The 16,241-nt window shown below is 42.4% G+C and overlaps 1 protein-coding gene across 4 annotated transcripts in view; it reads right to left on the bottom strand.

Moving 5' to 3' along the window:
- Positions 1 to 16,241, bottom strand: part of pik3c2a (phosphatidylinositol-4-phosphate 3-kinase, catalytic subunit type 2 alpha) — a 176,472-nt gene that overhangs the window by 18,538 nt on the left and 141,693 nt on the right. For all 4 annotated transcript variants that reach the window (XM_068046269.1, XM_068046268.1, XM_068046270.1 and 1 more), the window contains exons 21-29: positions 15,864 to 15,956; positions 15,194 to 15,323; positions 13,440 to 13,576; positions 11,234 to 11,403; positions 10,246 to 10,402; positions 9,535 to 9,644; positions 2,807 to 3,014; positions 391 to 515; positions 185 to 302 (exon numbers count right to left, since the gene is read on the bottom strand). In XM_068046269.1, coding sequence (XP_067902370.1) covers positions 185 to 302; positions 391 to 515; positions 2,807 to 3,014; positions 9,535 to 9,644; positions 10,246 to 10,402; positions 11,234 to 11,403; positions 13,440 to 13,576; positions 15,194 to 15,323; positions 15,864 to 15,956 — 1,248 coding nt within the window. The remainder of the gene's footprint in view (positions 1 to 184; positions 303 to 390; positions 516 to 2,806; positions 3,015 to 9,534; positions 9,645 to 10,245; positions 10,403 to 11,233; positions 11,404 to 13,439; positions 13,577 to 15,193; positions 15,324 to 15,863; positions 15,957 to 16,241) is intronic.

Here is a 16,241-nt window from a genome sequence, read left to right as displayed (position 1 = left end):
GGCAATGTCATGTAGGGAATTGAGGGATGGAACAGATATCCCCATTTCATAGCATCAGTTTAGTGTACATCAGATTTCAATAAAGGAAACCAAGTGTTTTTTTTAAATAAACAAGCCCTAATCCGGGACAAGCTTTGTGACCTGAATAGCCTTATTTTTGTTCCTAATTCTATTCAATTCTTACCTCAGCGACTTCAGCTGTGCCATTCATCAGACACTGCACGTAACTGTTGAGCTCCACCTTCCGCTTAGAGGCCACATCCTTAATGTGCGTTCGCCCAAGGACCACTTTGTTGGGAAAGCTGGAAAGGCAAAGGCTTAGTGTCTGAATTGCCATAAACAAGGGGTTCTTGTAAATTAAAGAATATTTCTTTCTTACAAATAACCTACCCTGGAAGTTTCCACAGGGGGAAGAGGATGCCCAGTTTGTTATGTAGCTCCTGAAATTCATCAAATGTTCTGAAGATAAATGTTGGAGCGATCTGCCCTTCCCGTAACACCCTCACCACATATATCTGTACATTAGAAATAGCAGCCATTAAACAGTTCAAACATCAACCCATACAACACAATTTCTTGCTTGGTCAGTCATCTCCTAAAGATATTGTCAGCTGTGGCACAGTTGTTAGCACTCTTGCCTGAGTCAGAAGGTTCAGAGTTCAAGTCCAACTCCAGGACTTGAGCATGAAAATCAAGGCGGACTCTCCAGTGCAGTACTGAGGGAGTGCTGTACTTCGAAGGTGCTGTCTTTCGGATGAGATGTTAAACTGAGGCCTCGTCTGCCCTCTCAGGTGAATGTAAAAGATCCCATGGCACTATTTCGAAGAACAGCAGGGGAATTACCCCGAGTGTCCAGGCCAATATTTATCTCTCAATCAACATCACAAAAACAGATTATCTGATTATCACATTGTTGTTTGTGGGAACTTGCTATGCATAAGTTGGCTGCCATGTTTCTGACATTACAACAGTGATAACACTTCAAAAGTATTTCATTGGCTGTAAAAGTGCTTTCATTCATCTGGTGGTTGTGGAAAGCACAATATAAATACAAGTTTAAAAAAAAATACTGCATACAACTCTTCAGATTATAGACATGCAGTCCCTGGCCAAATAGTAATTCCTTGTGTGTGAATCTAGATAAACTCAAAGGACAGCATCAGAACCAAAATCTAATGTCTCTTAAACCAATGTCCACACAACTGCACTTTTCACAGACAAGTCACTAGAAATCGAGAAGCAACACAAGTCCGTGCCAATCTTTCCCTTCCTTAGACTAGAGAAGCTTTAGCCATCACTGCCACTTGAGTCAGGTCATCACACTTGAAAATGAGTCTTTGTTATTTTGTGTAGCTCAATACAACACATGATGCATTTATTTAAAAGCAAACATCAGGAGCTCCTTGTGCCACTTTCAGTAAAAACTGAAAGACATAACATCTGCAGCATTTTTAATAATTTAATCTGTAGAGAGGTGTTGCGCTTTTTTTTTTAAAGCTTGTTTCTAATAAAATACAAATAATGTATGACGATGAGTTTACAGATGCAGCATCTCTTTACTGGTTCATTACTGAATGAACACTTATCTTTCATTTATCAATTCATCCCTGCAAATTGTTCATAAATCAAACTCATTAACTGTTTGAAAATTTACTATAGATGTGGCTGCCTCCTTGCTCACTCTCAAATCCCTTATGAGGGCCATAAATCTTAAGACTTCGTTCGAAGCGTGATGTGACATTTCTTAATGGCTCCAATCATTCAATAAAAATACGTGGTGGGGATGTTGAAAGTGGAGCCCAAGTGTCCAGCTTCAAAAGTGTAAAATGTGGGGGCCCTGATCAGGCTAGGCACTTCAGAGTTTGAGTTTTACAATTTTTTGAACTTCCCATAACTAATTTTTTGATGAGATCTATATTCTCTCAAAGCTGAAGGCAAGATTTATCCTGGAGAGTGCATCCCTTTAAACATTCTTAACTGAGAAACTAAAAATTCACAAGCAGAGAAGTGCTTCATCACTAACCACTTTGATAAAAATCAGCTTTAGGTCAATTGAGATTCTTTGAAAAATACTTTAATAAAAGAAGTGATTTATTAATTTAAAGATTCGTATTCACCCAATATAGATGCACAGAATTTCAAACTGCTTGTGCTGGTTCCAATTCATCATTCTGGAGAAAGAAAATAAGTACTACTCCCTTGAAAGCTTGCTGTGGTGCTCTAGTTTTCTTAACCATTTATATGTATTCAGATACTTTTGTACATGTCTCCTTACTCCCTTGCCTGACAGCTTGTATCAAGTGCACTCAGTTCCACTATGTTGACACTCTTAAAGCTGCACAATAGAGTACATAAACTCAAGTATTTCCCCTCTGTGTTGTTCTTAACATGATGGCAGACAGATCACCTGTTACTACCCTCTACAAACACCATTCTTTAAAATGGCCTTGGACGCGTGGAACTCTCAAAATTCTTTACCACCCTGAGGAATGCCTTTTCTTCACATGCTGTATCTGTGGTCCTAAACTATGGAGGGAAAATTCTAAGGCACAAACCTTGCTTTCATTACTCAAGTCTGTCTTTAAAATGCAAGATTACAAAATGATGTATTTTGCAGAACTGAAAAACTATGCGACATTTGAATGTCCAAAATGGAATGACTGAGACTTACCAGCAGAACATGAAGTTTGTTATACGCTCACACCACATGCGTAATATTTTGCATTGTTTGGCTCTGACACCTGGTTTACTGACAAGTGAAAACTATGGGTCATTTGTAGCATGGCAGAAGCTGCCTCATACTTACATAATATTTGTCAGGGTTGTACCTCTTCTGGTAGGTGTAAACAGTCACTTCTTTGATTCGCCCATCTTGCTTTAGAGAATAGGTTTTAGGGGAGAATGAAAGGATAGCTTGTTCATTGGACGGTAACCCTGAAAACCGTAGCTGGGCCAAATTGTGAATGAGAAAGTTAAACTTAGTAGCCATGCTGCCTAAGCTGGATTCTATCAACCTAGGGTAGAAAAGATGAAAGAAAACTCTGTCACATTTTAATTCAGGCTAGTCACACCAGTATGTCATACGACATTCCAGATTTATTCACTGAGCCGAGTACCACAACTCCAAGAAGTGACCGACAGAAGGATCACTCTTACAAATATCAAACAGTGGTAGGAGCAGCAGAGAGACCAGTTCCCCTTGTGTGCGACCCAACTTATTGTTGCTACTCTCTGCCTCTGCCACAACAGGGCTTGAGCAGGAATCATAATGACATGCACCTTTCCAGAGCCACACCTTGCATGGAACTCCAAACAAAGTAACTCATCTCCCAACACTCTGCCCAATAGAGCAGCCTGTAATTCCCTTATAATTCAGGATTGATACCGGTGCCACGTGCTAGTGAGGCTAGAAACAGAGCGCGAGTACAGCTGAACACGTGGCTACAGAGCTGGTGTAGGAGGGAGGGCTTCAGATATGTGGATCATTGGGATACCTTCTGGGGAAGGTGGGACCTGTACAAGAAGGACGGGTACCAATATCCTGGGCGGGAGGTTTGCTAGAGCTCTTCGGGAGGGTTTAAACTAGTTTGGCAGGGGGATGGGAACCGGAGCAACGGATCAGTGGATGGGGTAGCTGTTGGACAAGCAGATACCGAGTGCAGAGTGTCTGCGAGGAAGGTTAGACAGTTGACAGGGCAAAGTTGCAGCCAGTACTATGGGTTGGAGTGTGTGTATTTTAACGCAAGAAGTGTCAGGAATAAGGGTGATGAACTTAGAGCATGGATCAGTACTTGGAGCTACGATGTTGTGGCCATTACGGAGACTTGGATATCACAGGGGCAGGAATGGATGATGGATGTTCCGGGGTTTAGATGTTTCAAAAGGAACAGGGAGCGAGGTAAAAGAGGTGTGGGAGTGGCATTGCTAATCAGGGATAGTATCACAGCTGCAGAAAGGGAGGTCATCGATGAGGATTTGTCTCCCGAGTCAGTATGGATGGAAGTCAGAAACAGGAAAGGAGCAGTAACTTTATTGGGAGTTTTCTATAGACCCGCCAATAGCAACAGAAACATGGAGGAACAGATTGGGAGGCAGATTTTGGAAAGGTGCAGAAGTAACAGGGTTGTTGTCATGGGTGACTTCAACTTCCCTAATATTGATTGGAACCTCCTTAGTGCAAATAGTTTGGATGGAGCAGATTTTGTCAGGTGTGTCCAGGAAGGTTTCCTGACTCAATATGTAGATAGGCCGACTAGAGGGGAGGCTATATTGGATTTGGTGCTTGGCAACGAACCAGGCCAGGTGGCAGATCTCTCGGTGGGAGAGCATTTCGGTGATAGTGATCACAACTCCCTGACCTTTACTATAGTCATGGAGAGGGACAGGAGCAGACGGGATGGGAAAATATTTAATTGGGGGAGGGGGAATTACAATGCTATTAGGCAGGAACTGGGGAGCTGAAATTGGGAACAGATGTTCTCAGGGAAATGCACAACAGAAATCTGGAGGTCGTTTAGGGAGCACTTGCTGCGACTGCTGGATAGGTTTGTCCCGATGAGGCAAGGAAGGGATGGTAGGGTGAAGTAACCTTGGATGACAAGAGATGTGGAACAGCTAGTCAAGAGGAAGAAGGAAGCAAGGATCAGACAGGGCTCTAGAGGGTTACAAGGTAGCCAGGAAGGAACTGAAGAATGGACTTAGGAGAGCTAGAAGGGGACATGAAAAAGTCTTGGCGGGTAGGATTAAGGAAAATCCCAAGGCTTTTGTGAGGAACAAGAGGATGGCCAGAGTGAGGGTAGGGCCGATCAGGGACAGTGGAGGGAACTTGTGCCTGGAGTCGGAGGAGGTAGGGGAGGTCCTAAATGAATACTTTGCTTCAGTATTCACTAGAGGGGGAGACCTCGTTTGCGAGGACAGTGTGAAACAGGCTGATATGCTCGAACAGGTTGATGTGAAGAAGGAGGATGTGCTGGAAATTTTGAAAGACATGAGGATAGATAAGTCCCCGGGGCCAGACGGGATATACCCAAGGATATTATGGGAAGCGAGGGAAGTGATTGCCGCGCCTTTGGCGATGATCTTTGTGTCCTCACTGTCCACTGGAGTAGTACCAGATGATTGGAGGGTGGCAAATGTTATTCCCTTGTTCAAGAAAGGGAATAGGGATAACCCTGGGAATTACAGACCAGTCAGTCTTACGTCGGTGGTGGGCAAATTATTGGAGAGGATTCTGAGAGACAGGATTTATGATTATTTGGAAAAGCATAGTTTGATCAGAGACAGTCAGCATGGCTTTGAGAGGGGCAGGTCATGCCTCACAAGCCTTATTGAATTCTTTGAGGATGTGACAAAACACATTGATGAAGGAACAGAGCAGTGGATGTGGTGTATATGGATTTTAGCAAGGCGTTTGATAAGGTTCCCCATGGTAGGCTCATTCAGAAAGTAAGGAGGCATGGGATACAGCGAAATTTGGCTGTTTGGATACAGAATTGGCTGGTCCATAGAAGACAGAGGGTGGTTGTAGATGGAAAGTATTCAGCCTGGAGCTCGGTGACCAGTGGTGTTCCGCAGGGATCTGTTCTGGGACCTCTGCTCTTTGTGATTTTTATAAATGACTTGGATGAGAAAGTGGAAGGCTGGGTTAGCAAGTTTGCCAATGACACGAAGATTGCTGGAGTTGTGGATAGTGTGGAGGGCTGTTGTAGGTTGCAACGGGACATTGCCAGGATGCAGAGCTGGGCTGAGAAGTGGCAGATGGAGTTCAATTTGGAAAAGTGTGAAGTGATTCATTTTGGAAGGTCGAATTTGAATGCAGAATACAGGCTTAAAGACAGGATTCTTGGCAGTGTGGAGGAACAGAGGGATCTTGGGGTCCACGTCCATAGATTCCTCAAAGTTGCCACCCAATAGATAGGGTTGTTAAGAAGGCGTATGGTGTGTTGGCTTTCATTAACAGGGGGATTGAGTTTAAGAGCAGTGAGGTTATGCTGCAGCTCTATAAAGCCCTGGTTAGACCACATTTAGAATATTGTGTTCAGTTTTGGTCGCCTCATTATAGGAAGGATGTGGAAGCTTTAGAGAGTGCACAGAGGAGATTTACCAGGATGCTGCCTGGACTGGAGGGCATGTCTTATGAAGAAAGATTGAGGGAGCTGGGGCTTTTCTCATTGGAGCGAAGAAGGATGAGAGGTGACTTGATAGAGGGGTACAAGATGATGAGAGGCATCGATAGAGTGGATAGCCAGAGACTTTTTCCCAGGGCGGAAAGGGCCATCACCAGGGGGCATAATTTCAAGGTGATTGGAGGAAGGTTTTGGGGAGATGTCAGAGGTAGGTTCGTTCCACAGAGAGTGGTGGGTGCGTGGAATGCACTGCCAGCAGTGGTAGTAGAAGCAGATAAATTAGGGACATTTAAGCAACTCTTGGATAGGTACATGGATGATAGTAGAATGTAGGGTATGTAGGTAGTCTGATCTTAGAGTAGGTTAAAGGGTCGGCACAACATCGTGGTCCGAAGGGCCTGTACTGTGCTGTACTGTTCTATGTTCTAATTCCTGAAGAGCTCTTCTAAATAGCAACATAGTTCTTGATCGATATAATTGTGCATCAATCTGAATTAGTTCAATCCATCAACTGAGAATTGCACTGACCCTAAACTTCTACTGGCTCTTTGTAGTCCTAAAACCAACTGATCCATTTGCTATTTGGACCCAAGCAACACAGTACAAATGGTAACAGTCCACGCATGTCTCAAGAGACATGCTGATACATGTGCCCACAAAGGTGGAACTAGTGATGAGAATGGGAGAAGGAAACACAGGGCTCTGCGCAACACTGAGGGCACATGCCATATATAAAATTACAAGATAGAACAGGCACCACTACAATAACCCACTGAAATTTATTTCTGACAAACAGATCTGATGCATAGTCAGCACATAGGTTTTAGTTTCATTCCTGCATATTGTTCAGAAATCCAAACCTCATGACTAAACTAAGAGTATTAACCTATACTGCCCCAGCTCAGGCCATTTCAGGATTAGGTCTTCTCCCACTCCTGCAGGATCAACTTCATGCGAACGGAACATTTTACAGCCTTCTGGACTCACCATTAAGTTGAACAATTTCAGATCGTAACCGCTGCTCACATTTTAGATAGCAACTGTTGATGATGATTCTGCTATTGTGATTTACACCCCCTCTAGACCCATCTTTTGTTTCTATAGTGTTCCATTCCCATCTCCTTTTCCCTTGCACTATCACCCCTGGTCATTTAATCTCTCCTGCCTTCCATCCTATCACAGACCTTCCTTTTTGTTCTTTCCTCCCCTCCCCCTTTTGCTGCTCTGTACTTGCTTAAACTCTGTTACATCTCCAACTTTTTCCAGTTCTGACAAAAGGCATCAACCCGAAACATTAACTGTTTCTCTCTCCACAGATGCCACCTGACCTGAGTATTTACAGCATTTTCTGGTTTTATTTTGCTTTTATTTTTTCTGAATGTCAAGTTGCTTCATTCAAATTATATCATTTACCTTTTTCCCTTTATTTTTAGCATAAAAGCATCAAATTCTCACTTTTTTCTGATATCACTTAGTTTAAATTACTGCATAAATTAGAGTCATCGAGATATACAAAAACAGGCCCTTCAGCCCATCGTGTCCATACCAGCCATCAAGCACCTATCTATTCTAATCCCATTTTCCAGCACTTGTCCTGTATCCTTGTATGCTATGGCGTTTCAAGTGCTTATCTAAATGCTTCTTAAATGTTGAGGGTTCCTGCCTCTACCACCCCTTCAGGCAGTGTGTTCCAGATTCCACCCATCCCCTGGGTGAAAACATTTTTCCTCAAATCTCCTCTAAACCTCATGCCCCTTACCTTAAATCTATGCCCCCTGGTTGTTGACCCCTCTGCTAAGGGAAAAGGTTTCTTGCTATCTACCCTATCTATGCCCTTCATAATTTTGTATACCTCAATCAGGTCTCCCCCTCAGCCTTCTCTGCTCTAAAGAAAACAACCCTAGCCTATCCAGTCTCTCTTCATAGCTGAAATGCTCCAGCCCAGGCAACATCCTGGTGAATCTCCTCTGTACCCTCTCCAGTGCAGTGCAATCACATCCTTCCTTTCGTGTGGCAACCAGAACTGGACACAGCACTACAGCTATAGCCTAACTAGCATTTTACACAGCTCTATCATAACCTCCTTGGCTCTTATATTCTATGCCTTGGCTAAGAAAGGCACGTATCCCATATGCCTTCCTAACCACCTTATCTACCTGTGCTGCTGCTTTCAGTGATCTATGGACAAGTACACAAAGGTCCCTCTGACCCTCTGTACTTCCTTGCGTCCGACAATCCATTGTGTATTCCCTTGCCTTGTTAGCCCTCCCAAAATGCATCACCTCACACTTCTCAGGATTAAATTCCATTTGTCACTCTCTGCCCATCTTACCAGCCCATCTATATCGTCCTGTAATCTAAGGCTTTCCTCCTCACTATTTACGACACTAATTTTCGTGTCATCTGTGAACTTACTAATCATACCTCCTATATTCACATCAAAATCATTAATGTACACTACAAACAGGAAGGGTACCAGCACCGATCCCCACGGTACACCACTGGTCACAGGCTTCCAATCGCAAAAACAACCCTCAACCATCACCCTCTGCCTCCTGCCACTAAGCCAATTTTGGATCCAATTTCTCAAATTGCCCTGGATCCCATCTTAATCAATCTTCCATGCAGGACCTTATCAAAAGCCTTACTGAAGTCCACGTAGACTACATCAACTGCTTTACCCTCATCTACACATCTAGTCATCTCCTTGAAAGATTCAATCAAGTTTGTTAGACATGATCGCCCCGACAAAGCTATGCTGACTATCCTTGATTAATCTCCACTCTCCAAGTGGAGATTAGTCCTGTCCCGCAAAATTTTTTCCAATAGTTTCCCATCACTGATGTTAGACTCGCTGGCCTGTATTTACCTGGTTTATCCCTGCTACCATTCTTGAATAATGGTACCACATTCGCTGTCATCCAGTCCTCTGATAACTCTCCTGTGGCCAGAGAGGATTTGAAAATTTGTGTTTTTAAGTTTTAAGTACTTAAAAAGGAGTTTGAATTATTAGTACAATGTAGAAACTCCAGACTACCAGTGACCAAACTGAAGTTGAGAGTTTAACTAGAAAATACTGGAAATACTCAGTGGGTCAGGCCACATCTGTAGATAAACAGCCAGGACATAAACACGGAAGCTGGCATAATGAAGGTATGAAATCAAAGGGATATCAAAATCTTACACAAACTACCAGGAAAAGAAAGTGATCGGAGTTACATATCTGGACACAAAAGGTAAAAAGAGGGGTAGATTTGTTTGCATTTTGCAAGTTATGGAGCTTGAGTTTCTGACCCTCTTGTATGAACGTATTGTATGATTTCAGTATTTGACAATGTGTGACTCCTTATATAGTCACTTCTGCCTCATTGTGCTTTAATTTGGAGAGTTCATTTGCGGTTCACCTTACCTGGTGAAAAAAATGGTGGCTTCAGCATCAGTTGTTTGGGGTTGCAGAGCATCTTGGACATATTTCAGATCCTGCACATTAGTAAGCTCTGGTAATCCAGAAGAAAGCATCTGAAAGAGGTCAGAGGTAACAGATGAAAAGCTCACTATTTATTACTTAAGTTTAAAAAACAACACAATTACTAGATCAACATGGAAGTTGGTCTACTAAAAAGGTATGAAACCATTAGAGGTACATCAAAACTTACACAATCTACCAGGGAAAGAAATGATGTAGGTGTCTACCAATACACAAAGATAAAAGGAGGTGTACATTTGTTAGTGTTCTTCAAAATACATTTTTCCATTTTGTTTTTCTTTAACGTATCATTTATTGATACTACAGTAAAGTCTCAAAACAGAATTCAGGTAACAGATCTTTAAAAAGGAAGAGCATTAAGAATCAGAAGACTGCTGGTTCTACAGATGTCAAAAAGGTAATCAACATGCTTGATGTTTTAACCATCTTATTTCTTCTTGAATCCCATTAAGGAGCTAGCTTCTCTTTGTTGGATGAACATGAACCAGTCTGTTCTCTTTTCAGGCACTGACTGATCTGCATGCTCCTTGAGACATTTTGTTTTAATTAAACTTAAACTGGCTGCTCTTTCACTCATTTTTGGGGCAGCGTTTGCACAGTTAATAAAGAGCAACCATTCAAAGAATGCATTACCAGTGACAGGAGATTCAGGAAGTGATTGGCATGCTTGCGGATGAGATTGTATGACTGGCAGCACAAGTCTACAAACAACTGAAATCGGCTGGTTGGTTTCTCCCCACCATTAATCACATAAGCCATGTCAGACGTCAGCACAAATGGAGCTCGATCTCTGAAGGAAAGAGAAAAGATAAGAATGTGTCCCCATTCAACATTTTGTGCAACATTATACTACTGAATAGGACGATAGTGAAACTAGCCAAGCCAGAACTTAAATGTTCACGAAAAAGCACCTTCTAGAATTATTCATTGTCTGTGGATCTGGAGTGGGAAACTGGGCTGATCTGTTCTCCTACCCACACTCAACCCCTTTAAATCAGATGATAACACAATGAATTGTACCAGCTCTATCCAGTGTCCCAGTTGACTTTAGCCGACTCAGCCCAAACCATTGATCAAGCTGAGGACCTTACAGGTCTGCAACACTACATCTGCTTAATAAGCCACAAGACAGCTTGCTACTGGACCTAGTACTGCTTGATGCTGACACTAGGTGCCTTAAATAGATACAATTCTTCATTGCTAACATCCCTTACTGTAAAAAGGGAAACAATTCAAAGATTAAAAATAACAAGTTAAAAAAAGACTAAATAAATTTTCAAAAATCCCTGTACCTGATTTATTTGACCTCTAGAGGGTGCAAAACTTAATCCAATCTTAACCAACTTGTGTTCACCCAGTGAATTTTCTTACATATTTTATTGGAGATATAGTTGAAATGGGAAATGCTAAAAGCAGATTACATTCCCAGTATAAATTAAAAACCGTGATAGTAAAGCTTCTTGAAAGAGTAAATATATTCATATATTCGGTGGTGCAGTTGCTTCTGCTCAAGTCATTTCAGTCATTAATTCCTTTCAGATAATCATGCAAGACAATGATCATTGTAAAACTAACAAAATTCTGAGCTGGAAAATAAGTTTGAGACTAAAAAAAAATTCACCTTCTAAAACTTCCAAACATCTGTGCATGTCCAAGAAACTTCCCAAAATCTATATGGAACATGTGGCCTGTTGATCTGAGCATGATGTTGTCATTGTGACGATCACATATTCCCAGCACATAAGTAGCTACACAGCACCCAGCACATGAATAGATGAAGTTTTCAGACGCCTGTGAAGTTGAGGTTTTAGGAAAGTTAATTTGCAGAATTATGCATGCACATACAAGACCGCACAGACTTGTTAAAGGAAAATCGTGTTTAACTAACTTACTTCAGTTTTTTGATGAGGTAACAGCAAGGGTTAATGAGGGTAATGTGGTTGATGTGGGGTACATTGACTTCCAAAAGGCATCTGATAAAATGCCACATAACAGGCTCGTCGGCAAAGTTACAGCCCATCCAATGAAAGGGACAGTAGCAGAATGGATACAAATCTGGCTGAGCGACAGGAAACAGAGTCGAGGGGAACGCTGGTTTTTCAGACTGGAGGAAGGCATACAGTGGGGTTCCCCACATGTCTGTGCTGGGCCCCTGCTTTTCTTAATATATGTTAATGACTTGGACCTGGGTGTACAGGGCACAATTGCAAAAGTGGCAGATGACAAATCTTAGAAGTATTGTGAACAGTGAGGAGGATAGCGACAAACTTCAAGAGGATGTGGACAGGCTGGTGGAATGGGCGGACAAGTGATTCATTTCAGAGGGAAGAATGAAGAGAGGTAACATAAAACAAAAAGGTTAAAATTCTAAAGGGTGTGCAGGGGCAGAGGGTCCTGGGAATACATGTGCACAAATCATTGAAGGTGGCAGGGCAGATTGAGAAAGCGGTTCATAAAGCATACGGGATCCTGGGCTTTATAAGTAGGGGCATAGAGTACAAAAGCAAGGAAGTTATAACAAACTTGCATAAAGCATTGGTTCAGCCCCAGCCTCCAGTCCTGGGCACCACACTTTAGGAAGGATGTGAAGGAATTAGAAAAGGTGCAGAAAAGATTTACAAGAATGGTTCCAGGGAATCAAGAACTGGATAGGTTGGAGAAGTTGGGGTTGTTGTCCTTGGAGAAGAGACGATTAAGAGGAGATTTGATAGAGGTGTTCAAAATCATGAGGGGTCTGGATGGAGCTGATGGGGAGAAACTGTTCCTGCTGTCAGAAGAATTGAGTAGCAGAGGATACCGATTTAAGGTGATTGGCAAAAGCAGGGACAGGAGGAAAAACTTTTTTTTAAAAAAATACAGTGAGTGGTTAGGAAATGGAATGCACTACCTGACAGTGTGGTGGAGACATATTCAGTTGTGACTTAAGAGATTGGACAATTACCGCAAGAGAAAAAATCTGCAGGGCTACAGGGAAAAGGTGGGGGAATTGGACTAGGTGAGTTCTTCTTGCAGAGAGCGGACATGGACACAATGGGCTGAATGGCCTCCTTTCTATGATTCTATGTACTGAATAATTCACAACATTTTAATTGTAGTATTAAGTCTTTCCAACACAACAGCTGACAGAGGCACACACTATGATGGTAACAATACTTATAGATCTGGGTAGGTGTTGTGAGACAAGGCCAGAATCCATTCTAGTCCATACTTTCAAGACCAATTTTTTCTTTCCGGACAGCTATAAGGGTTTTGTGTGAAATGGCCTGTAGCAGTCTCAAGCCTGCTCCTTGTGGTTTGGGCGCACAATATAAAAAAAAGTCAACATTAAAAAAAATGCAATCTCACTCAGCAGCAATTCACAATTCCTGCTTTGGACAGAATGGTACAGAGTTAAGGCACATTGATGGGGCAGAATAGGGAGAACTTCATTCTGGCATCTGTCACTCTTCCCAACCTGGGAGAGCTCAATTGAGAAGTCAAAAGAAGTCCATTGTTGCCCAAATATTGAGCACTGCATTTATAGAAGCTTCAGTGGAGGTTCAATAGAGTAATCATCTGTCAAAGATTTCATAGCATTATCAAAATAGCAGGAAGTTTCCCTGTATTCAACACCAGAAATAGATTACCTGGTTATTCACCTCACTGACACTTGGGAATTTTGTCATGATACAAAATGACTGCTGCTTTTGCCAACAGTAGGTTTTGAAGTAATTGATTTTATATGAAATAACTTGGGATATTTCCACAAAATATATTGGAGTACTACACAAAACTGAAAAAAAAAATTCAGGTGGAAAGACAGGTCTCTATTGCAAGCAATACTTTACCTTCTCATATTCTTCCTCAGTGGCATTGTACTTCCTCAGCCATTCAGCTAGTGGTTTGTCCTTGAATGAGCCAGTGACTCCATATTCAATTTGGATTTTTCTAAGTGTTTCTGAAGCTGGTACAAGTTCAACCATACCTACAGAGAATAAAGGGAAATGAACAGAAGTTAAAAAGTCAGGAAGCAAAACAATCCCTCAGTTCATCACAGCTCATCCCTCTCATTACCTCCAGCTTGCCATTCAACAAAATCAGGAAAAACCTCAATTGGTACTGGTTCTTCCTTGGTTGCAAAATTATGCTCAACATTTGTAACTAAATAAGTTTTTCCTCCAGTATCTGTTTGGAATGTACTTTTTGCAACTGTCCATTTCCATTCTCTAATTACAATGTCTGGCCTACTTTAAAGCATTTTAAATACTTTAGCAAGGCCCCTCTTAACCATGCTCCACCTCAATGGGCAAGCTTATACTTCTTGAAGCTACACAAAATCTCTTTCTGGAAATTGGAGGAAGATTCCCAAGTCTCAGGATTGAGGGTAAGTAAGCCATTCAGCCCATACTTCCGTGCTTGAAAAGCGATGAAGGGCAGGATTTTGTTCTGCTCTTGGAGACGTGCACAGAGGTGCGGGGACAAAATGACAGGGAGAGCAATTCCCAATATTGCCCACAGTGCGGATGGCTTCTGGCCTCAGGCCAATTGAGGCCCTTAAGTGACCAATTAATGGCCACCTAAGGGCCTCTTTTCTGCCTCCAGTGCAATTTTGTTGAAGGTGAAGGGGCCTGCCGCTATGGGGAGATGCTGTCAGGTAAAGCCTGGTGGCTTCCGAGTGGGTTCCCTCTTTTGGGGACAATCCATGACCCCCAGAGGGTCACCTGCACCACACCCCGCCCCCCCGAAAAGGAAGACCAGCCCCCACCCCGTCGCTGTGGCCTACCTGAATGACCCCAGCAGCCCTGATCCCACTTACTTCTCCTGGGGTCTCCTCCAGTACTTGGTACTGCCGGTACTGCACAGCTGCCGGCCTTCTAATTGGCTGCCCACTCTGGAGGAGACAGCTCACCCCTTTAAGGGATGACATTCCCGATGGCAGGGAGTTAATTGCCTGTCTGCCGTTAAATAGCAACATGCATTTGACGGAGGGCAGAGGCGTGATCTGGCTGGTCAGCAAGACCCCTGTTGCTGGAATAAAATCCAGTCCAAAGTCATTTACAAAAAAAAAGTATAATTTTATTCAATATCAGTGAGGGCACCACAATGTTTCAAGGAGTTCAGCCAGTGTGTGGCTGAAATCATACAGACCAGGATTGTTCCTCATTTAATCCTGTCTGCCAAAGTAGATCTTGGTGGAAAAATCAGCCTCAGAGGCCTGTAGGCAGTGGACCTAACCCAAAAACATGCATTTCTACAAGCAGATTGGTATGTCTTTGATACAGCACCACACATCAACTGTCTGAAGTGAACAGTGACTTCTTGACATGGAATTTATTTGCAAAATCTGCACATATTTTCCAGTCTGTTTTACCAGACGTAAGTTTGTGCAAAATTCATTTCTTTCACCAACCATGCAAGAAGAAAGCTTTGCTCACAAAACCGCAACTGTATTTAAGTGTAAAGAAATATTGTGCGTTCCAGTTTTACACAATTTGATTTAAGAAATACGTAGCCTGTAATACCTTTGAAAGTCAACCTTTGAATACCTGTAATACCTTTGAAAGCACATCAGTGGTAACTACACATGCCAAAGATAACATACCTCTGTCCTTTCCTGTGGAGATGCATTTGAAGATGACCATGCGCAAGTCCAACCCTTCCTGAAGCCAGATTTTGTCCATAATCTTGATCATTTGCAGCGCAAGCATGTCCTGTCGCAAATCTTCCCCAATCTGTGTGCAAGAAAAGAGAAAGCACCGAGTCATTGTATGCTTCATTTACAGAAGAAAACTGCAAGCTTATTGATCAGCATTATTCAAATGACTTAGAGAACTGGTATTTATCAGTGTATTGGATTAAGCAGAAAGCTGGTATTGAGGCCAAATATGATAATGAGCACCTACTGAAATAAAAATGGAGCAAAGATACAGGTCTTTATCTTCATATTGCTTCCATACCAATAATATCAGTCAGTACCAAGCCCACAAAGCTATATCTTGCATGTCAGTGGACTAGAAATTGGAAGGTCATGGAAGTACGCCAACAACACAAACGAGCTTTTAATAATATGGCACTAAAAATATGGAAGCAACAATTATTAAATTATTCTTGAGAACTGCCATTAATGACCTTGGTTCATGAAAGCTGAAACAGCAGCAATACTATTGGTACATTTGTTTTAGCTGACTTGCAGTCCACACCACAACCACTCAACTTCCTATTTCCTTCCATCCAGAGTTTACGAGTATGTCGCATTGTAAACCTCAACATACCTTGAACATAACATTGATTTCATCTCCTAGAGGGTCAGCATTGACCAGTGTTACCTTCAACGGAACTGCATTGGAACTGAAGAATGAACAAGCCTATAAACAAAAAGGAAGCACACAATCTGAAAACAGGAAGTCATATTAATAACCAAAAGCTTTAGAGGGAGACTCTTTGGCACTCTGCAGAACACCAAAGTAATGAATTAAAGGGCTAATCGGAAAGGCAGTGGGCTGAATTTTTTCAACTCGCCGCTGAACTCGGCGGCGAGCCTCAAAAATGGCACAGTGCACACACGGGATGTGCGCTGCGGAGCCGCTACAATATGTAGCGCAGCGGCTCATTTACATGGCTGGGACGGTCTGACTGCCCCCGATGGCATA

This window comes from Heterodontus francisci, chromosome 14, assembly GCF_036365525.1.
Source record: "Heterodontus francisci isolate sHetFra1 chromosome 14, sHetFra1.hap1, whole genome shotgun sequence".
NCBI lineage: Eukaryota > Metazoa > Chordata > Chondrichthyes > Heterodontiformes > Heterodontidae > Heterodontus > Heterodontus francisci.
This window is presented reverse-complemented; position numbering and strand designations above follow the sequence as displayed.